The sequence below is a fragment of the Vombatus ursinus genome, unplaced genomic scaffold (assembly GCF_900497805.2).
Source record: "Vombatus ursinus unplaced genomic scaffold, bare-nosed wombat genome assembly UNPS02014774.1, whole genome shotgun sequence".
In the NCBI taxonomy this organism is placed as follows: Eukaryota; Metazoa; Chordata; class Mammalia; order Diprotodontia; family Vombatidae; genus Vombatus; species Vombatus ursinus.
Window position 1 is genome coordinate 14,268,199 of NW_020954552.1, and position 23,370 is coordinate 14,291,568.

Consider the following 23,370-nt stretch of genomic DNA (forward strand, 5'->3'; position numbering starts at 1 on the left):
AGATTTAGGCTCAATGTAAAGAAAAGGATCCTTGTAATCAGAACTGTTCAAAAGTTGGACAGGCTGCCTTGGGAGGCCTTGGATTTCCTTCACTACAGGGACAGCAAAGGCCTGATGACCATTTATAGGGGATATTGTAGTGTGGATTCTTGTTCAAGATGGGTCAGTCAGTCAATAAAAATTTATTAAGCACCTACTATGCGCCGAATAATAGCACAGGCACTGTGCTAAGGAGTGCTTCTGGGTAGGAAAAGAAAAGAAGGGTGACTGGAGTCCCCTCCTTAAATGGAGGCTTTGATAGGAACTCTCCCAACCAACCGCCACCTCAAGGGCAAAAGGTGGCAATGAGGAATGAGTTTCAGGGCTGAAGTGATCTTGCAGGATGAGGAAGTTCCTGTAGAATGAAGGAGAAGTCCCAAAAAGTAAAGTCAGGTGGGAGATGAATATGACTTACTACATGTGGTCTGAGGTCCCTTTCAATTCTGAGAATCTGCAACATTGTCTATATCTGGCTAGCATGGCTGCCAAACCTAGGGTTACCAATACTACTTTGGGTTCTCTTAGGGGTTAGGATCTCTATAACCTGTAAACAAGAATGTACCCCAAATTCCCTTTGAGAGCTGGTCTGGTAAACCCATAAGAGTTTGATAGTTGGCAACAACAGTGTTCTATACATGGTGGGGAGAGCAGTGGACTCAGAAATAGGAAGACATGGCAAATCATGCCTCAGACACACACTAGCTGTGTGACCATGGGCAAGTTACTTAACCTCTCTGAGGTGCAAGCAGCAATTAGTACTAAGTTAACATTACAAACTACTGTGGGTAGAATTCCCATACCCTTGAATTTAAAGATCCTTGGAGGGGAAAGAAGACTCTCCTACTCTTGCCATTCCCCAAAGAATCTCACACACACACACACACACACACACACCCCCACAATCTTGAAAAACTTGGGAATGTTTATAGATCACCCAGGGACTGCTCTCTCTTTAGGCTTCCAAGGGAGTAAGGAGCCTGTTGATGCTGTTTCAACTTTTACTTCTGTCTCCCTTGCTTAGAGGAGATGAGAGGAGCTGTAGGTGTGTACTCAGGACTGGGCCCAGTTTTATTCTGGTACCAGTTGTCTTCCAGATCCGCTGGGAGGGAGAGAGAAACTGGCTCTCTTTCCTTTTCTTCTGGTGGTCCAGAAGCACCTCTGGGCCTCTGTTACTTCAGGGCCTGCTTGATATCCTGCATCTGCTCTGACCTAAAGATGAGGCACTTAGAAAAGGCCTGGATTGGCAGTCAGTATATCACCCTTTTTCTCTCTTCCTCTCTCTCTCTCCTGGGAAAGCCCACGGAGAAATAGCTGAAAGATCCTGCCATAGGTCCACCAAAAGAGAACAGGATTAATATTCTACTCATCATAAATGCTATGCTCCCTCAATGCTACCTAAAAGATTTCCCAATTGGAGGAGATAGGAGAGAAAGCAGTAATAAAAGAGAGTTTTCTTGAGATAATCTAATGTCAAACATAACTCTAAAGGTATCTCTGCTACCTAGATTTTACCTGTTACACATGTCCAATTCTTTTTTAATCTAACTTTTACAACTCTCTGAAAATCAGTGTCTTTACAGCACTGATGCATAAATCAGCCTATTCAATCAATGCTAAAATCTGGTTTTTAATACACATCACAAAACTAACAGCAACATTTCCTCTCTTTCTTATTCAAACCCTCTATTATAGTGTCACTATCAGTCCACCTCTGACACAGTTTGGAATCCAGGTTAATAACAAATTAATAACTAACATTTATATAGTGCTTACTATGCGCCAGGCACAGTGCTAAGTGCTTTATAATTATTATCTCATTTGATCCTCACAACAATCCTGGGAGGTAGGTGCTATTATCACCCCCATTTTACATTTGAGGAAACTGAGGCAGAGTTGTGACTTGCCTTGGGTCACACAGCTAGTAAGTATCTGAGGCTGGATTTGAACTCGAGTGCTCTATCGACTATGCCATTTAGCTGTTGCCATTCAAGACAAAGAGAAAAAATTCAATCAATCACCTGGACATTTTCAGTGATCCTTGAAACTCAACTCCTGGATACTTGACAGAATTTTTCACTTTCCACCCTGGTGCTTGGCAGCATGCAGATTGGATCGCCAGATGGAATGCTAGCCACCTGATCCCCATCCTGGTCAGCGAAAAGGCTCGGTACTCAGTATGCCCCACGCTAACTTCGTCAGTTATTCACATCCACTCTGCTCCTTTCTAGGAGGGTGGCACCAACTTTCTGTATAGGGAGTATGGATTATTGTGCATTACTCAATCAGAATCGACTATCAGTCCTACCTCTGGCGAACCCTGCTTCTTCCTCCAAGCTTGCTATGTTCCTTAGTCCCAGTTACCTCACATGGTGCAATGGATTCCTCCAGAGGAATCTGACAAAACGTGCATGGCTCTATGCTGAAATTTTTTACTCATGGAACAGCATAAATAAAACAATAATCAATACATAATAAAACATTTCACCCAGCTGTCACCCTTCTATTATTTTCCCCTCCCTCTTCTAAGCCTTTCCCAGATCCAGGAAATCCCCCTCCCCCAGATAGTTTAGTCCAGGGTGGGGAACCTGAGGCCTCTTCTAGATCCTCAAATGCAGCCTTTTGACTGAGTTCAAGTTTTATAGAACAAATCCTTTTATTAAAGGGATTTGTTCTGTGAAGTTTGGATTCAAAGGGCCCCACCTGAAGACGTAGAGGGCCACCTGTGTTCTCAAGGCCGTAGGTTTCCCACCCCTGGTTTAGTCCATAAGTTGATCCAAACCCAGGAATTCTGGGAAATACATGGTTTGAATTTATTTTGTGTCTCCCACACATGTCTCTCACCAGCAGGCAAAGAAGTGTAGGCAACACAATACATTTTGCAACTGACATATCCAGTTTTTAGATGAAGACTCAGGAAATTGGGACTTGGGATCTTGTCTCATCCTTTGGCACAAGGACACTGACTGAATCTGTTGGACTAGGAAAAAGAAGCTCCCATGATCAATGCCCACCTTGGTATGAATTTTCTTGTTGCTGTCATTCAGGGACCTTCCACCTCTTCAAGCCACAGCTAGTTCATTGCTGGTAGAATAGGGTGAGTGGACCCAATTGCAAGGCTCCGCTCCAGAGCTGTCAGGCTGCCTTCTCATCTTCCTGATCTTGGTGCTTCTTCTGCTCTGTTGTGTCTCCTCCTCTTAACTACTTTCTCCCTCCCCCACAGACCAAAAATCTGTCTGTTCTATTCAGGAGTTAAAAAAAAAAAAGTAGAGGCAATGAGAAAGGCATTACATTGAAAAAACCTGAACTTTAGGTGATTGAGGTTTTATCTTTTTCTTATGAATTTTGAAATTCAAAAAGCATTAAAAATTCTCTGTTTCAAGAAATATCAGAGGAAACAACTACAGGTAATAGTGAACTTTATGAGGCAGGTAGCCCTTTCTCCAGTAAAGAAACAGACTACTGTATACAATGGTTGCCTTCAATGATTGATGCAAGTTATATGGTAATGCCTGCCACAGGATTATTTTTAGGCAGAAAAAATAATTTAGAATCAGTTTTCATCACATGCTTGCCCATTGAGTGCATGCCCTTTAATGCACTCTTAGAGCCAAATCAGCTTATTTGCTCTTCTTTGAACTTAACCTTGCATCTCCCATATTTGCTGCTTTGCACAGGTGCCCCCATGCCTGGAATGTACTCCTTCACCTCTGCCTCTTGGAACATGTCACCTTCTAGGGAAAGCCTTTTATGATCTTCCTAGTTGTTAGAGATTGTCCTTCTCAAATTATTTTGTATTTACTTACCTGTTTACATACATACTGAGTCTTCCAAGAGAGTGTAAGGGAGAATATAAGGGTAGGGGACATTTGTTTCTTTATACGTCCAGCACCTAACACAGTGCCCTGCACAAACAGGTGCTTTATAACTGCTTATTGAATTGAATTGATTAGCATAGTGACAACAACATTTTGGGGGACAAAAATAGTTTGAAGACTTTTTGTACCTAATTAAATTCTATCTTCTTGAAAATCCCCATTTGATGTATTAACACATGTATTACTGTAAAGAATGCCTTTCTCTAACAAAAAATTTATCTTTTTGTAATTTGTTATGTCTCCCGAACCAAATTCACTCCACACACTGTTCCATTCTCTTAGGTGACTCAGTGTCAGTAACCACAAGGTAAATTATTCAACCTGCTAAATGGGTCCTTCAGAGTGCAGATATCATAACAGTCCCTTGAATTGATATCCCACTGTCCTTTGAGGTCTAGCACTATAAAGTATCCAGGGCCTATTCAACTGAATTGTCCTTGGAAAGTTCAAAATGCCAAGACTTCCTAGACATTCTTTGAGTGGGAGTCATGTTATACATCACTTCCCCAACAAGCTGGAGAAAGTACGGGAAGAATTAGACAGAAAATTTCAGACAGTTTTCAGGCTAATCAGAAACTCAGATATTTTGGGTGGAGAATGAGAGAAAAGAAATGGTCATCTCACAAAAATGTTCCAGCATCCTGCTACATCATCTTGGGAAAAATTCCCTCAATGATTTGCCCAGGGTAAGTAAAAATTGACACTGGGCACCTATTAAAAATAAAAGACATTGGATATTTCCATTCAATTTATCTACCCGTGGAAGAGGGTAAGCCAGGAAAAAAAATCAGTGAGGGATCAGTGAGGGCTTCATTTTTTGGGTAGGGGTGGTGGTGGCAACGGTGGTGGCAGGGTACAGTATTTATTTACTAAGCTTTTTAATATATGGAACAAGATCATAGCAATCTCAGAGTTCTCTTGACACAGACTTCAAAAGTTAGTAAACTCAAAATATAACTATTGCAGAAGTGACCTTAGCTTTAAGTTTAGGCATTTTAATTGAATTTCTACATGAATAATGTCCTAGAAGAATGTTTTTTATTTTCCCAGCACATTCAACAACTTAATTGCCTATTCAAATCTAGGTTAAATTAAATATTCTGCTAATGACTATGGTAATTAGTGATAACTTGTTAATTGAAAACAGTTGGAATAAAATGAAAATTTCTCTGGTCCGTATCTGCAATAGATTTTCCCAGGCTTGTCTGGCTGTTGTAGAAGCCTGTTACTTGGGAATTGTTTCTATAGTGAAAAAAAGTGTTTGGGATTGGCCTTTGAATTAATCACCACCACTGGCCCTTGAATTTATGCTGATATCTAGAATAGGCAGTCATCACCCAAGAGCTAGATGCAGAGCCTTTAGAACTTTCTTATCTCTTGGACAGCAGTCCTAGATGTCTTTAAAGTGGAGATGACACTAGACCATGGGTCTTCCTCAAAAAGGAAATCAAAGACCAGTGGTATTGTGGGTTGGAGGAAGGGCTACAAGACCTCTGAAGGATAAATAACACATGGACCAGCAAAAGAGAGAAGAAAAAGAGTGGGAGAGAGAGACCAGAGGTAACAAAGTGTGTGTGAAAGAATACAATTGGAAGAAAGAATAGGTTAGGAGGGAAAGAATTTGTAGATGTGTGGGGATACAAAGACTGAAACAAAAATGGCCCTAGATCTCTAGGACTATACAATTACATATAAACAGGTAAGTAAATACCAAATACTTGGAGAGAAAAAGATCACTAAGAACCAAGTTTAGGGAAGGTTTTCTCTGGTACTCAGCCAATGAAAACATCAGAAAGCTAATTCTATTATATTGTGTATACTATTCTATGTCATTTCTTTAAAATGCAGAAATAATGATTTCACATAAGTGAAACACTTTACAAATGAAAAGCACTGAAAAATTTTAAATCAGGCAACAGCTATCAATTAATAGGCCTTTGGTGATTACATTGCACTTGTATACACAACTCTTATAGTTCATGGCAAAATTGCATTAACTGTCTATGTTTGGAGTTCATGGTTTACAGATAATCAACTCTGATTTAAAAAAAATTAAGATACTAGACATTTGATTTCTTATGGTTACAAATATAATCTTGGCCAGAATCAATAAAACTGTCATGTAATCACATTCTCTGCTATACTAGATGCTTAACTGATTACTTGTCAGTAATTTATTATCATTTATTAATAAAATTATTACAATGATTGACTGTTGGCTTGACCGAGGGTCCCTGTGCATGTGGGCCAGTGAATTTTCCCTTTTTCAATGGCCTCAGACTAAATTCCTAATTGCAAGTAATTTTCACACATACACATGTGCCCTTGGTGTCAAGTAGGGCCAGGTGAGAATATAATTAAGAGAGAGCAATGTAAGAGTCAAGCTTTACCATTCAACTGGCCTAGGTGTCATTTTGCCACTTAGTAAAAAGAATTGCTTCCATGAACAGATATCTAGCAGTGCCATCACTTTGAATCTTGGCCTACACAGGAAAAGGCACTGTGCTATAATGGAGGAAGTCAGGAAAGATATGGTTTCAAATCTTACTTCTAACTCATTAGCTGTGAGACTGGGAAAAGTTATGTAGCCCTTCTAAACTTTGGTTTCTTCATCTGTAAAATGGGAAAAATAATATTGTTGGTATTTACCTTAATGTTGGGAGAATTAAATGAGATTATAATAACTCATTAATGTTTCACTTTACCTATACATATTCATAGCTTAAACCTGCACCAAGACTTATGGGACACCCTGTATTATCTTACTTGATCCTCACAATTCTGGTGAAAGACATTAAGCAAATTGCCCATGATCTTTTTTGGTCAGTTAGTTATTATTAGGGTGACACTATGTACAATCAAACTAGCTCCAACCTAACTCTTTGTTAATTTCAAGTAAGTCAATCTCTACCTAAAACAGGTATTTTGCTGCTTAAATGTTGTACTTAGTGGAAACGAACATACCTGCAGGCCACTGGAAAAGGGAAAACTCACTGGCCCACATGGACAGAGACCTGAGGTCAAGCTAAAAGTCAACCAAGCCCTCAACAATAATAATTTTATTAATAAATGATAATGAATTGTTTAAAATAAAATAGGAAGTCTAGTCGAGCAGATAGCTGGCTTCAGAGTCAGAATGAGCTGGATTCTTGCATTCTTTGGGTACTGTTTATGTTTATGAATAAACAGAGAGTCAGAGGATGTTAGAGTTGGAAGGGACCTTTGGGTTCATATAACTCAATCACTAAGGTCGAGAGAGGCGAAAGGATGTTTCAGGGTGACTCTACTAAAGAGATGCAAATAGAACCCGAGCTCCCGGAGAGCTTTCTCTACTATACCAAACATTTAATAACTTGTACAACTGAAATGAATGAAACAATGGGGTGGACACTAAGAATGTATGAACCTCAATAACAGCATTTTATTATGATTATGTATTAAATCACATTCTGTTAAATATTATTACAATATTGTATTAATATTATTATTATTTTTGTAATCTTGATAAACTCATCATCTCACATTTTCTTTAAATACAAAGTATGGAAGAGACTACAAGTCTAAAAATTATTATTCTTACTAATTTAGTTTATTTAGTTTATTATAGTTTATTATAAATAAACTAAAAAAGTTTATTTAGTTTATTTTAATTTAGTTTATTATTCTTACTATCATCCCTAACTCCAAGACTTATACTAATTTTGTCTAATTACTGTACAGCAAATGAGATAATTCCAGTAAAGTACTCTGAAAACCTTAAAGCTCTAAATACATGTGAACTGTTAATAATAACATAAGTGAGTTGAAACTCAGGTTCTATATAACATCCTGTATTCTTATGCTTAAAGCAGGAATGCAAGTATTGAATTAAATTCATATTGTAGGGCTTTGTTATAGATGAGACCTTGCTCTAATTAGGTCTTTTTGGTCCTTTCAGTAACAGGATTGGTGACAAATCTGAATTACTGAGAGTTTCACACTCTTATTAGCAGGTCACATTAAGAGCAAGGCTCCTATGTAGTTAAGCAGAGTATGACTTTATGTGTTATTTCTCCTCTTCTCCCAAGGTAAGCTCCCCAAGCAAAAAACAACAACAACAAAAAACCCAGTAAAATTCTGTTTAAAAATGCTTTGCTCTCTCATCAGCTTGGGTAGCTCTCATCCCTAGGGTACAGAATGATGAATAGAGTTCCTTTCTCATTCTCACCCCCAAAGCCAATCACTTGGATGTCATTTCTGTTTCTTGACCTCAATGCTATGGTGAGTTTTTACTGTATATATAATTGAGCAGAGCAAAACAGATAACTTGAGCTTTCTGAAGTACTTATTTCTTTGCATCAAATACATACTTCCTTTGGTGAACTCTCACTCTTTCAACAAGCCTCTTTGAGGAAATGGGCTTTAACAGCTTAGCTCATTTCACTTGTAAATAAAGGATTATTTTGGCCTTGGGAATTCCAGAAGGGTATCTGGGACCTTTATCACCTAATCCCAATGGACTTGCCTCTTTCCACTTAAGCAATATAAAAGTATCACCTTCCCTTCCTTAGGTGCTTTTTTCTAAGCTTGCCTCTATAGGAAAGGAATGAAATACTTTAAATAATGTATTCTTTAAAGGACACTGATTCTTTAAGGTATCAGAAATTTTATTATTGGGTGCTTTGGATATGTAACCGCATACTAAAAATAGATATGTGTCATATTTTATTCTTCAATTAAAAAAAAAACAACCACAAATATCTATATTTATCTTTGGGAATGCTTAGAGGAAAATTCAGAAATTAAATTGCTAAGGCTAGTTTCTTGATCCTATTCTAAAATCATCTTACATAGTGTGCTAGACAGACTGCATAGAGAGCATATGTGTGCTGGATAAAACAGATGCAGGCTTTGGAGAGACTTTGAGATTTGATGTAATTAGAGGAGTGTGGTCGGGAACAGCTTTGAATAATGAGCTACTGTCAGGAAATCATATCCGATACATGTGTAATCCATTCTGTACAATTGTTTCAATGCTGTGTATATAATTACATTATAAGGTGTAATAGCCACTGTCAAGTTGTGCTCCTTAAGTTTAAGACAGAAAAGAAAAAAGAAAAAAAAGGATTATAATCAAATATCATTAAAGTGTTTCTTGGAGACAGTCACATATCTTCAAAAAGGTCTTCTGGACTACTGTTTTTTAAGGTTTCTAAGGACATATTTTCAGATGAGAACGGTTCCTTGCTTGATGACTGAAGTTGTGAAGGCTCAGGTCTAAAAAAAAAAAAAAAAAAAAAAAAAAAAAGAGAGAGAATTTTCAAATTAAGAGCCATGGAAACAAGCATCCAGAGGGTTTACAAATGAAAATAAAGAAAACTCCAGTTGGTTACTCAGGCTTGGGGAAGAATTTTGAAGAAAGAGTTTTTCTACATGAGATGCCAAGTGTAAAGCAAGCTGAAGGAAACACAGAACTGTTATTTATTTATTCCAACTTCTAACTGTCTTTCTATTTAATTTGTTTCTACTCTAAGGCTACTAAATATGCAAAGCTGACATGAAGACTTCTGTGTGTTGTCAAGGCAGACATGGCTGTGCTGTGCTCATTTACACCTCAAGATGGCGGCAAGATTCTCAAACCTTTCATTAATTGTGTGATGAACTGATGGTCTCCCTGATGTGATATGATACATGATCTCAGACTGAAAAACATTCCGTCTTAGGCCTGCAGACAGCTGTGACCTTGGTGCTTCCTTTGGTCACAATTGAGAATTACAGAATTTCTGAGACAGAAGGAACCTTAGCCTTCCTCTAGTCCATCTCCTTCACCAAAGGTGATGCCATTATAACATGATGACAGGAACTGTCCAGCTGCTGCTTGAAGACCTCCCAAGAGGGAGAACTCATCACCTTTTAGGGTAGCCTATTCTACTTTGGGGCACATCTATTTATTAGGAAGTTTTTCCTCACCTCAAGCCTAAATGCAACTTCTACCCACTATTTTTGGTTCTGCCTTCAGGAGCCCAACAGAACAAGCCTAATACCTCTTCCACACAACAGACCTTCAGGTACTGGAAGAGAGCTATCAAATCATTACCATCAACATCACCATCACCATCATCATCACCATCATCATCATCATCACCATCATCATCATCATCACCATCATCATCACTTAGCTCTAACTATGTGCCTGGCATGGCTGCTAATCACTTTATACTTATTATCTCATTTTGCCTTCACAACATCTCTGGAAGGTAGGTGCTATCCCCATTTCACAGATGAGGAAACTGAGGCAAACAGATTAAATGACTTGCCCAGGGTCACATAGCTAGTAAATGTCTGAGTCTAGATTTGAATTCGGGTCTTCCAGACTCCAGACCCAGCACTCTATCAACTGTGCTACCTAGCTTCCCTGAGTCTCTTCTTTAGGCTATACATGAATGACATTTTCAACCAATCTGATGTCATGGGCTCAACCTGACCTGGTTTGACCTCCTCTGTACATTCCAGCTTATCAATATCCTTCTTAAACCATGGTGTTCAGAACAGAATACAGATTCCAAATGGGAGTCTGACAAGGGCAGAGAAATATGGAACCATCTCTTCCCCAGTTTCTGGAAGTGATATCCTTCTTCATGCATCCCATGACTGCATTAACTTTTTTGGTTATTATTCATATCAAGCCTCTAAAAATCTTTTTTCAGAAAAAAACTGTTACCTATCTCTATCTTTTCCTCATAACTGTAAGGTAGATTTTTGGTAGCCAAGCTCAAGACTTTTTATTTACCCTCATTGAATATCATCTTTTTGACTCAGCTCAATGCTCTGGTCTGTCAGGATCCCCTTGGAGCTTTATCCTCTCACCCACTTTGTTAGGTATCCCTTCAAGCTTTGTGTCATCTGCATTTCTGATGAGGATACCCATCTAAGTCACAAATGACAATGTCACACAGCATAAGGTTAAGCAGAGATGCCTGTGGGTTACTCACTGAAGACCTCCTGCCACACTGACATTAAACAATTAACAACTTCCCTGAGTTTGGCCATCCATCCAATTCTACATCCATTTGATTGTATTATAGTTTAATTCAGAGGTTGGCAACCTATGACCACAGGGCAAATATGGGCTGTGGTCTATTTCTGTACAGCCAGCAAATTAAAAAATGTTTTCTAAACATTCTAAAATATAATTTTAGTGTATTAAAATGTAAAAAAAAAAACCAAAACCAAAAAACCCAACCCTATTCTTAACTTTCTGGCTATACAAAAAGCAAGATACAGGAGGATTTGGCCCATAGACCATAGTTTGCTGACCCCTAGTCAAATCTATAACTCTCCATCTTCTCCATAAGAATAGTATGACATATTTTATGAACAGCTCTGCCAAAATCTTGGTCAACTATAGCTAAAGAATTCCCATCAACTACTAATTTAGTAATCTTGTCACAAAACAAAAAGGAAATGATGCTTCTTTGGCAATAACTCCTCTTGATGAAGCCTCTGTTATATCCAATTCCTTTTCCAAATGTTTATTAATCATCTCCTTAATGACCCCTTCCAGAATTTTCACAGGAAACCATGCCAAGCTTGCTGACCCACAGCTGGCACACACTGTTCTCTTCTATTTTTTGAAAACTGGGACAACACTTGCCCTCCTCCCTTTTGTGGTACTGCTCTCATTTCCCAACATCTTTCAAATATTACAGTAATTTCATCTGTCAGTTTGTTCAGGACCTGACAATGCTGTTCATCTTATGAATTCATCACAACAAAAAGGTACTCTCTTACTATCTCCTTATTTACCTCAGGTATCAACTCCCTGTTTGTTAGTTATTTTTGTTTCATCAATTCCAATGTAAAGGTCATTTTCCTTTGCAGACAAAATAGAAACAAAATAAGCTTAGCTCTGCCTTCTCCTTGTCAGTTATCAAGCTATTGATATAAGGCATTAACTCAAAGGAAAACCAAGCTCGTGGTAATCAATGGTAAGGTATCATTACCCCAGATTTCACTGTGGGAAATAGACAACTTCATTTACTATCTTGATTTAAAATCAGGTTCAGGTGACTATAATTCCTACAGCAATGGAGAGACTTCCGTGCCTATGTAAATTGGTCAAGCCCTAGGAAAACAGACTTTTTCACTATTTATATTTTTTTACTTTGTTTATCCCAATTTTGCCTTGGAAAGTATAGGGCCCAGGGTGGAATCTAGGATTAGAAGGTGTGAGGAAAAGGGAAGAGACCCCTTTCTGTGACCTTTTGATCAGAAGGTCCTTGTGGCCTAAGATACCATTGATACAAATTGTAATCCCTTTATAATCCAGATGATTTTACAGAATTGTCGTGGCCAAAAAAAAAAAATCATCACTCTGCTGTCAATTTGGTGATGAACCTTTCCAGATTTATCTAGGCTGCTCCAGTAATACCACAGATACAGCCCTAACACTGGGCCTGTGATCTAGCCTTTCGAAATTAGTAAGAATAGCCAGAATTTCTACTCAGTTGATAGAGCCTTCAAGGACTCTGGGTTGCCTCCATTCATGATGAAGTAGCAGAGGAGAAGATGAACAGATAATGCTAACAAATTGTTATTATTACTACTGATTAGAGGTGGCAACAATGGCAGCTCCGTTCCACCTATAGGAACACCTGTATGTAACACCTATAGTTAACACTTGTGTGTTAACCTGTCTGCAAGATACAGCCTTGTCTCCCACTTCAGAGATAACAGGAATTAGGTTATTGCTGTTATTGAATATACTTATATGATGCAATCCCCAAATGACTTCCTTGATGTGAATAAGGATGCCTAGCGCTTCTTTGGTTCTTTCAGTAGATTAATCAAAAATTTACTTTGAAGCTCTCCTGGGGTCCATGGACCACAGACTCTAAGGAATCTGTTGTTGGCTGCTACTAGGTCCTTGATGCTCCCTCTGACCTGGCCCCAAAGTAAACCATATGCTATCAGCATCTCCCTCATGGGAATAATCATTGATATAATACCACAGTAGGAATTGATATAAGGTAAGTACAGCCAACACTATTCTCCAGGAGTTTAAATGTTAAAATTAACAGAATCAACACAGACATATTTATAGGACTATATAATTAAATATCTAAATACAGACTACATAAGAGGGAGACACAATGATATAGCACAGACTAAAAAATATATAATTACATGTATTACTTTTTATCATCAACTAAGAAAACATGACGTTAAAAACATCTTAAAAATCTATAATAACTTTAAAGTAGCTTTCTTTCTGCTGCCCAGCCCTCCCCCAAATAACGCAATCATTTCAATAAAAAGTTAGACATGTAGAATTCTTAGAAGTTCTTTTCATATTCCATAAAACTCCTCCCCCTACACACAAAGATGATCAATTTAACAAAGAAACAAAGAGTTCTAGCTCTGGAGTCAGGTGACCTGAATGCAAATACCATCTCTGACAATTAAGACAGGTGTGAATGTGGGCAAATTACTTACCTTTTCTGGGCCTCAGTTTCCTCATTTGTAAAATGAGAGGTTTAGGTCTATAAGGTCCCTTCAAGATCTAAATCTAAGATTCTAAAGTGACTCTCAAATAAACAGAAAAAAGACTCCAAGCCAGTGACAACAACCTAAACCAGGGTCTATCAGCTAGCTCCAACCTACAGAATTATATAGGTTTCTAGAATGAACTAAAAAAAAAGTTATTCTCCATATTTTATTTCCCACATCAAAGAGATAATCAACAGAATGAAAATCTTAAAGCAAAGAAATTCATGTTGCAAGGACTAATGCTTTAGTCTAGGTGGTGCGGTGGATAGAGTGCTGGGCCTGGAGTCAGGAAGACATGAGTTTAAATCTAGCCTCAGACACCACCTATGTGATCCCGGACAAGTAACTTCACCCTGTTTGCCTCAGTTTCCTCATCTGTAAAATGAGATGGAGATGGAAATGGCAAATCACTCTCATATCTTTGTGAAGAAAATCCCTAATGGAGGCTGAAGACTGAGATGACTGAACAACAAGTCAACTAGTATTTATTAAACACTACTATACGCCAGGTACTGTGCTAAGAGCTAGAGATACAAAAGCAAAAAGCAGTCCCTGTTTTCAAGAAGCTCCTTGTTTAAGTGGGAAGAGACAACATACAAAAAGTTATATAAAAGCAGCTAAAATGAGATAACAAGCCAGTCTCTAAAGTCATGAAAAGATAATGAGAAACAAGTCTGAAACTGGAGGGGCTGAGGGTGCCAATGCCAACCTCACTACTCTCTGATTCCACGACACCATGAAAGAAAAATTTACAGCCCAGCATTAGTTCATGTATAAAATTAGGATGATGCTACAAAGAAATCTCTTAGAACTGCTTCTTCCTTCCCTCCTGCCTCCATCTTGCCTACCTCTTTCTCTGACCTTGGGAAATTTTGTTTATTTATTGACAATAATTCAAATTAGACATAAATATTTCACAGAATATGCAACTGGTTCATATAGTTTTAAGAAAAGTAGAGAGGGGCAGCTAGGTGGTGCACTGGATAGAGCACTGGCCCTGGAGTCCAGAGGACCTGAGTTCAAATCTGGCCTCAGACACATAACACTTAGCAGTGTGACCCTGGGCAAGTCACTTAACCCCTATTGCCTCACCAAAAAAAAAAAAAAAAAAGGTTGAGAGGAGGAGCATGCACATAGTTGTGTCTATAATAGTGTAGTAAGTTTGTCAACAAAGCTTTGGGGATCTAATCATGAGAAATTATTTCTAATAAGAAACTGAGTTGAGAAATTATTTCTAATGATGCATAACATGATCAGCAAAAACAAGTCTCAATATACTGAGCTGTGATTCGACCAACAATTATGAGTTATTAAATTTATATCTGGATGGAGAACAACTCAACACAAAGGAGTGGCAAGTTGCGTCACATTCAAGATTTGGGATTCATGGAACTCATAGGTTAAAAGTTAGATATTACAGTGAATTTTTTAAAACCAGTGGAATCACTGGGTGGATTATGAATAGGCACAATGATCTCCTATTAACTGGAAAGATTTAAATAACACTAAGCAGAAACTGGCTATTTAAGAAATCAACCTGAAGATATCAATGAGCTTAATTCTAGGTCTTTATCCAAGGCTAGAATTCCCACTTTTTACATAATTCCCAGTAATGCCACAATAGTCCCAGACCTTACTCATATCATTTAAGGTGATATGAGTAAGGTGTGTGAGTGTGTGTGGGGGGAACATGAGCACTACTCCTTATTAGGTCCTGGCAGAGGTAGCCACCAAGGATCTTGTGTCTAAAAGCCTCTTGAGGAGATGTGCCCTTCAGGCCATGGGCCCTACCTAAAGCCCAGCCTCTGCTGTCATGCTCTAGGGGAGCAACCCCAGGAGAGACACAGCTCCTGCAGCTGTCTCTACTGGCACTGTAGCTTCTGCCTCCTCAGAAGCCACAGCAAATGAAGACCTGGAAAAGAAAGTGTAGTTACCAAAGTTTTTCATACTATTAAATAGCTCCATGTCAGAATCATTTGAAATGATCGTAAAGAAGATGTGTCTGTACATTAGCCTTATCTCCCCTCTGAACATTAGTCAAACTGGATTACCTGACATCTGGACTACTGGGCCTTTCCTTCTGTCCTGCAGATGAACACCCCCCCTCCCCAATCTGTGTTGTCTTTCCCTGTGAGAGTGTGTACTCCTTGAGAGCAGGGCCCATCTCATTTTTCTATCTGTATCTTGTAGTTCTTAACACAGTGCTTTGCACATAATAAACACTTAGGATAGGGACAAGGATGGACTTGTGATTTCATTAGTAAGAAAAACTCTTGGGTAAGTAAACTGGTTCTGCCAGTGCTGGTTTGCATCTTTTTCTTTAACTTCTGAGTCTTAGAGAATTGCCAAGGGCAGGGAGGTTAAACTCAAACAGAAACAGATCACTGTGGGCTGCAGATTGATTTGGAAAATCTCAAATTCACATTATGTTGTATAGTGTTTTTATTTATTTTGTTAAATGTTATCCTATTACATTTTAATCTGGTTCTGGCCATAGGCTGTGAATTTGAGCCTCTGGAGCCCCTGGGACTGTAAAGAGACTTGCTTGAGATCACACCCGTTATTATACGTTAGAGTTGGGATTCGAACCTAGGTCTTCCTGGCTTGAGGACAGGTCTCTCTCTCTTTCATGATGTCTTGTTTTAAAAAATACTTAACAAATGTTTTTTCATTCATTCATTCATACATCAGAACTCTTATTACAACAAACAGCTGAGTCTCCCCCCAGGCTACCTCATGAATTTGCACTCTCCCTAACAGGTTGTGGCTATGGTCCCTACATGGCAGCAACTACACAGAAGCTGCTGGTGGCACAGTGCATAGATCCCTGGACCTGGAGTCATGAGTCAGGAACACAAGTTCATATCTGGCCTCAAACCCTTTCTGGGTAACCCAGAGAAAGTCTCTGTCTCAATTTCCTCAATTGTAAAATAAGGATAATAATAGCAACCTACCTCACAGGGCTGTTGTGAGAACCAAGTGAGAAAGGTGAAGGGGCTTAGCACAATGCCTACATTTATTCCCTCCTGTGCCAGATTCTAGGAGTAACTCTCAGGACCTTTGCTGTCTGGTACTATTTATTGCTCAGACTCCATTCAGCACTTTCCCCTTAACCATCAGACAACTGAACTCCACTTGCTTTTACAAAAGGGATGTCCTGAGAAGGTAGAGCAACAACAGTTGTTTCACAAACCATCCCTCCAAACTGTGGGCGTCCTGTCCCCTTGCACCTCCACGGTCTCTGGGGAATGGGCCTAAATGTGTATTAAAATTGTAGTTAGGCAGCACACATCTAAAGATTCTGAGGGCAAAGGGATTAACTCACAGTTCCCTTTTTCCTGAGAGTCCTTTTCTTACTTTGTAAAGATCTCATGAAGTTCTCCTTAGGTATAGCTGTCTGGTAGACCCCACAGTTGGTGCCTGAGTAGAATCCATAGTCTACACTTTTCTCTCCCAAGGGGTCATAACTCCGTGAAGCTGCTATTTCTTTGTGGGTCTAGTTTGTTTTCTATGTTTCTCACCTATGGAGGCAGGTGATGCCATGAACCACTGCTACTCCAAGAACACAGCTACCTGACAATGATGGGAACTCCAGATTCATCAAAGTTTAAAAAGTCATCACTTGGTCAATGAAAGGATGAGACAGACAGAGAGAGAGAGATAGGAAGAGGCAGAGAGACAGAGAACAGAGTGAGCCAGAGACAGAGGGGGGAGGGGAGGGAGGGAGACAGAGAGATGAGGGAGTGGGAAGGAAGAAGAAATAGAAAGAGAGATACAGAGACATAGAAGCAAAGAGATTCTCTCTTCCCTAATACTCACACTAAAACGATGATTCCCTAATTCCCTTTTAGGTGTTCACTGCTAGATCTGACCACCATTCAAATGACTGGCTCTGATTTAGCTTATAATTTTTATATGTAGCCCAAAGATGTTTTCTCTTTATCCAAAGATCAAAGGACTTTATTCCTCTAATACTGATTTAGGACTTGTTTGAACTTAGTCTATACTTTTGATTGATTTATTGAATCAAGCTGTTTGGGTCTTCTGCAATTAACTAGAGGATGGAAGAGTCTCTTAATTGGCATTTCCTTGACTCTGAATTCCCTTCCCACCCCTACCCCACCCCTATGCACTCTATATACATCTTTGAGATTAATCTTAAAATACCACGGGCAGTGGATTATACCCCTACTAAAGATCCTGGCCTTCCACTTCTTACTGGGCCAAGTCAGAGGATCACAGGATTTACAGCTGGAAAGGACCTCTACTGAGACCATTCAGTCCAATTCCCATTCTTTTACAAATGAGGAAATATAGAAACCAGACAGATAAAATAACTGAATCAAAGTTGTCAGGATTTGAACTGACTTTTACTGTTTCACTTTTATTTCTCTTAAGGTTGCTTCTCTAAGTTAATGCTCTTCATCCTGACATTCAAGACAATTCACTAGCTGAGTATCCCATCCTTTATCCTTTGCTGATTCACCTTCAGTTGTCTCTCTTCTTTAACCCAGACACTCTACTTCATTTTAAAATTTAAAATTTAAATTAAAACATTTTAATAATTAATTTTTAGTTTTTAACATTCACTTCCATAAGATTTTGAGTTTTAAATTTTCTCCCTCTCTCTCTCTCCTCACTCTTCCTCAAGATGGTGTGCAACCTGATACAGGCCGTACTTATACATTCATATTAAGCATATTTTCCCATTAGTCATGATGTAAAGAAGAATTAGAACTAATGAGAGGAACCACAAGAAAGAAGAAACAAAACAAAACAACAACAACAAAAAAAGAGAGCAGTTAGTATGCTTCCATCTGCATTCAGATTCCATAGTTCTTTCTCTGGATGTGGACAGCCAATTTCCATCGTGAGTCTTTTGAGTCCAGATACCCCACTTCAACCAGAATGGTTTCATTATTTATCCTTCAAGGGCATGAGCATGGGTCTTTCAGATGGCAGACAACAAGCATTAATAGCTTACCATGTGCCAGGCACTGTGCTAAGTGCTAAAGATCCAAATATAAGTAAAAAAAGAAAGATAGTCTGTGCCCTCTAGGAGCTTACATTCTACTAATTAGATTGTAAGCTTCTGGAGGGCAGGGCCTGTCTTGCTTCTTTTTGTATCCTCAGTGTTCAGCACAGTGCCTGGCACATAAAAGGTGCTTAATAAATGTTTATTGATTGATTTGTGGAGGAAGACAATAGTTTAAGGGAATGGAAAAAGAGAGGGGGAAGGAGAAGAAAGAAGAGACACATTTGGGGGGATGGTGGTAAAGTCTAGAGAGTCAGAAGCACAGATGGGAGAGGAATGAAGCATTACCAGCATGGGCCCTCAAAATAGAGGCCTTGGAAGGACCTCAGCAAGGGGAGAAAGGGGCCAGTAGGCAAAAATGTCTGGAGACTCAGAAGTCCAGCTAGAAGGTGAACGTGGAGCCTTTATGCAAATGTCTTCACTTAAAAAACCTTCTATCCTTTGCTGAGTCTGTCAATGCTACTCTTTCTTTAAGGCCCAGTTCAAGTTCCAACCCACTCAGGGCCTCTGTGCCTACTATCATTTGAGGTTCTCTAAGTGTTGTATGATTATTGAATATCTGATCAATTTCACAGGTAAATTTTCAAGTGAGGTAACAAAGGATTAATCTAGCACAATGCCTAGGACATTAATGGTCCTCAAGAAATAAATGATGAAATGGTAAAGAACTGCCTTGTCTGACACAACAGTCCCCATCCTCAAGAAGCTCCTGTGGCTCCTTACTGCCTGTAGGATGAAGTACAAATACCTCAGCTTGACACCTAAAGCCAAGCATGTTATTTTTGTTGAATTGAAATTGAATTTGTAAAACTGAATTAGCATGCTGTTGTCACTATTAAAATCAGTTCTAGATTTGGCATCAAAGGACCTAGATTCAAATACTGCCCTACTAGGGGTGGGGAACCTGCAACCTCGAGGCCACCTGTGGCCTTCTAGGTCCTTGGGTATGGCCTTTTGACTGAATCCAGGTTTTACAGAACAAATCCTTTTATTAAAGGGATTTGTTCTGTGAAATTTGGATTTAGTCAAAGGGCTGCACTTGAGGACCTAGAGAGCCACATGTGGCCTTGAGGCCACAGGTTCCCCACCCCTGTTAGACAACAGCTGTGTGACAATGAGCAAATCTCTTAACTTCTCTGAGTATCAGTTCTCATAAAACTTACCACCAGGCACCATAAAATTGATACTTCCTACTAATAATAAGTTATAACAATAATTACATTTAGCATTTACATAGTACCTACTATGTGCCAGGCAATGTACTGAGACCTTTACAAATATTTCTTGTTTAATTTTCACAACAACCCTGGGAAGTAGGTGTTATTATTATTTCCATTTTACAGTTGAGAAAACTGTGGCACACAAAGGTTAAATGACTTGCCCAGGATCACACAGCTAGTAATTGGAGACTGTATTTAAGCTCAAGTCTTCCTGAATCCGGGCCTAGTGCTCTATCCATTATGCCACCTAGGTGCCATGAAATTTTATCTCATAGGGTTGTTGTAAGAAAAGCATTTTGTCTAACTTACAGCTGTGAGGTATTATTATTAATAATACTTGTTCAAAGAAAGTGAATGCAATGCTCCTTCTCAGAAACATGTCAGCATCACAAAAAGATGGCTTAATGTTAAGTAGCATAAGTGCTGAGATTTCTTTGTTGTATTTACTTGCTTTCACTATGCATAGAAAATTTTGAAACCTGTAATCAGAATTATGTTGCCACCATCTAATTAACTATGAATAGTACAGATCAAAGACAAGATTTGTGGAAAGAAATGGCTTATCCTGGGGAAGTTTCTCTATAATGCTATGATGAATGATTGACTTGCCTTTTAACTAGCTATTAGTTAAACTGCCAACATCTTTTCAAGCAGTGTTTGCTTTTACTGGTTCATTTTGTAAAGATGGTCCTTTTTATCTAAGTAAAAAAAAATGTATATATATATATATATATACACACACACACACACACACACACACACATACATACACATATATATGTATATATACATATAAATGTACATATATTTAAATATCTAGGACTTTTTCATTCATTCAAAAATTCACTCAATAGATCAACAAGCATTTATTAAACACCTACTATGTGACAGACACTGTACTAAATGATGAGGGTACAAATACAACTGAAGAGTTTGCATTCTATCCATTTTTCTAACGGGCATAATTGCATGATATAGAAGAAACAAATATTTACCAAGGATGACCTTCAAGAAAAGAAGAAAGCTCAGAGTTGTGACTTGAGCTCTCTGTGAGGTCAAATCAAACTGTGGGATGAAATATGGGATTAATGATGCCACCGCATGCTCTGCAGAAACATGTGTATGCCAAAGAGACTGGTTCTGGAGTCAAGCAGCAAAATGAGATTTTAGGATCTAGATGTTCAAAGTAATCACAAGATAGATGCTGGCTCTACAATCCACTGTTTATTACAGGTCATCATCTAGTTTTTTTTTTTTTTAATATTCACATTACGTTTGGCTGGACATGTACAGAAGGCCAAAAAATTAAAGAGAGCTGATGAAGCACTTCAGCTCCCATTAAGACGGAAAATAAATTGGGTCCACAGTTGCCAAACTGACATAATTATCTTACTATCTGATTCACGTTGAGCAAAGAAACATGAAACGGACTTGAAGTGTTGGCAGACCTTATCCCAGACGCTATTATGGCTCTACGTTTCCCAGCTTTTGAACATGATACTTGAAGACTTGAAGAAGGGCAAATGGAGTGAAAAATGAACAGGGTGCATTGTGAAACATATTCCTAGAAACCATAATTATCAATCATTTGCTCAGGGATGGATTTCCTGAATATTCCCTATGTTTATCTGAATTACTTATAATTTTACTGCTTCTAATATTGCATAATTAGTGATCAATCCATATATACTTAATACATAATACTTAATACTATGTTTGCAGACATTTTCTGTGTTCTCCCCCAAGTAACCATGACAATAATAATGAAGTGACTATAATTTTATAGTGGACGTAATTTGATTGCAAGTTCATACCTACTGTCCCTATGGCTGACAGGATTGTATTTCCCACACTTATTCTTTCCCCCAATCCAATATAAGCCAACAAACATTTATTAACCAACACCAAATAGTTTCTGTGATTACTGCTTCATAGATATAATCTCTGTTTGAGATTTTCATAATACAGTTTGAGACCTGGTACTGCTAGGCCCCCCTGCCTTCCCACTTTTTCTTCATTATTTCGCTTGTTGGTAGAGGTTTTGAAGAGATGATGGTCCCTGTTTAGGTATGTTACAGATGGCATTCTTGCTATAGTTATGATTTGGATTCAATGGCCAAAGTAGGTCTTTTTCACCTCTGAGATTCTATGATTCCATAGAATATGCATATGCATATACACAAAGCTGTCAGACTTCATACAACTTTGGAGAAATGCTGTCACTTGTGAAGTATACATATAAAACTCTGTATGTGTATACAAAACCACACATACCCATGTCAATACCTACTCCATAACTGTTTCCTTAAAGATTTCTAACAGCTATAACAGTGTGGTGTTTTGAGAAGGCGATTAGTCTCCAAAATAAAGCAATATATATGAAAGTACTTTGTAAACTAGAAAGTGCTGAAAGACATAATGATGCCTGCCTACCTGAACTCTTCAGAGCAGCCACCTCATCCTCTCCTGCACACATTCATTAAGCACTGTTGCTTAGACTTATCCTATTTCTTAGCATCTCCTATAGGGCAGTTTGACCTCATTTCACACCTATGAATGTCCTGTACTGTACTGTACTGTAACGTACAGTAACTGTAACTGTAGTGGCATACTGTAACAGCTTACAGATAGTTCTTCTGTATTTGGAAAAACCAGTAAGAAACCATATCTCTACAAAACTATCATCTCTTACAGATTTCTTCATTGCTCTCCATTAGTGAGACTCAGTGAGAGATACTAGAAATCTTGCTTTCCTGTTTGATCTTCAACTAGGAGCAGGAAAAACCGTGAGGCTCTACTTATATTCACCAGTAGGTTCATGTAAGTAATATATTTATTTATTTACAGCAACAACAACAACAGAAATTAAAGTTCTATATTGGTTAAATCTGAGTGGCTGATCTCCTTTTAGTTTAGTTTCAGTGTTGGAATGAAATGAGACATTCAAGTGATTCAAGAGTTTAAAAACAGTAGGTTCATCAGTCATTGCATACAAAGGGTACTTAATAGCATTTAGTTTGGATAGACTGGGTCCCTTAGCCTCCATATAGAAATGCATTTGGTCAGCTGGGCAGAGTGAGATGCCTCCTGTGCTTTGGGACATCTACAAGTCTGAAGGGCCTGGACACCACATGGATGGGCCTGCTTATTCCTTTAGGTAATCAGGAGGCTAGGTCAATATGACTAGAAGCCACCAGAAATTGTATAAAGGGAGGCTCAGTTTGAGACTTAGTTGCCTGGTTTGATCAAGTCTTAGGGACAGCTTTGATAACTTTCAAGGAACAAAAGGGGGTGGATTGGGAAAAGATAAGGCTGGTAGATATGAGCCTATTATATACACATACTCTACACACACACACACACAAATGCATGCGTGCGCATGCGTGTGTGTGTGTGTGTGTGTGTGTGTGTGTGTGTGTGTTATGGGCAGCTAGGTGGGGCAGTAGATAGTGTGCTAGGCCTTGAGATAGGAAGACTCATCTTCAAGAGTTCAAATCTAACCTCAGACACTTACTAGCTATGTGACCCTGGGAAAGCCATTTAATCTTGTTTCCCTCAGTTTTCTCATCTGTAAAATGAGCTGGAGAAGGAAATCGGCAAACCATTCCAACATCTTTGCCAAGAAAACCCCAAATGAGTCATGGAGAGTTGGACACGACTGAAATGACTGAAC

The 23,370-nt window shown here is 38.7% G+C and overlaps 1 protein-coding gene across 1 annotated transcript in view; it reads right to left on the bottom strand.

Annotated features, from left to right (window-relative positions):
• Nucleotides 1–7,590: 7,590 nt before the first annotated feature.
• The window catches only part of XRCC4 (X-ray repair cross complementing 4), a 363,614-nt gene continuing 347,834 nt past the window's right edge, over nucleotides 7,591–23,370 (bottom strand). The window contains exon 8 of the mRNA XM_027864217.1: nucleotides 7,591–9,170. Within this exon, the coding sequence (XP_027720018.1) occupies nucleotides 9,059–9,170 (112 nt within the window). The 3' untranslated portion in view covers nucleotides 7,591–9,058. The remainder of the gene's footprint in view (nucleotides 9,171–23,370) is intronic.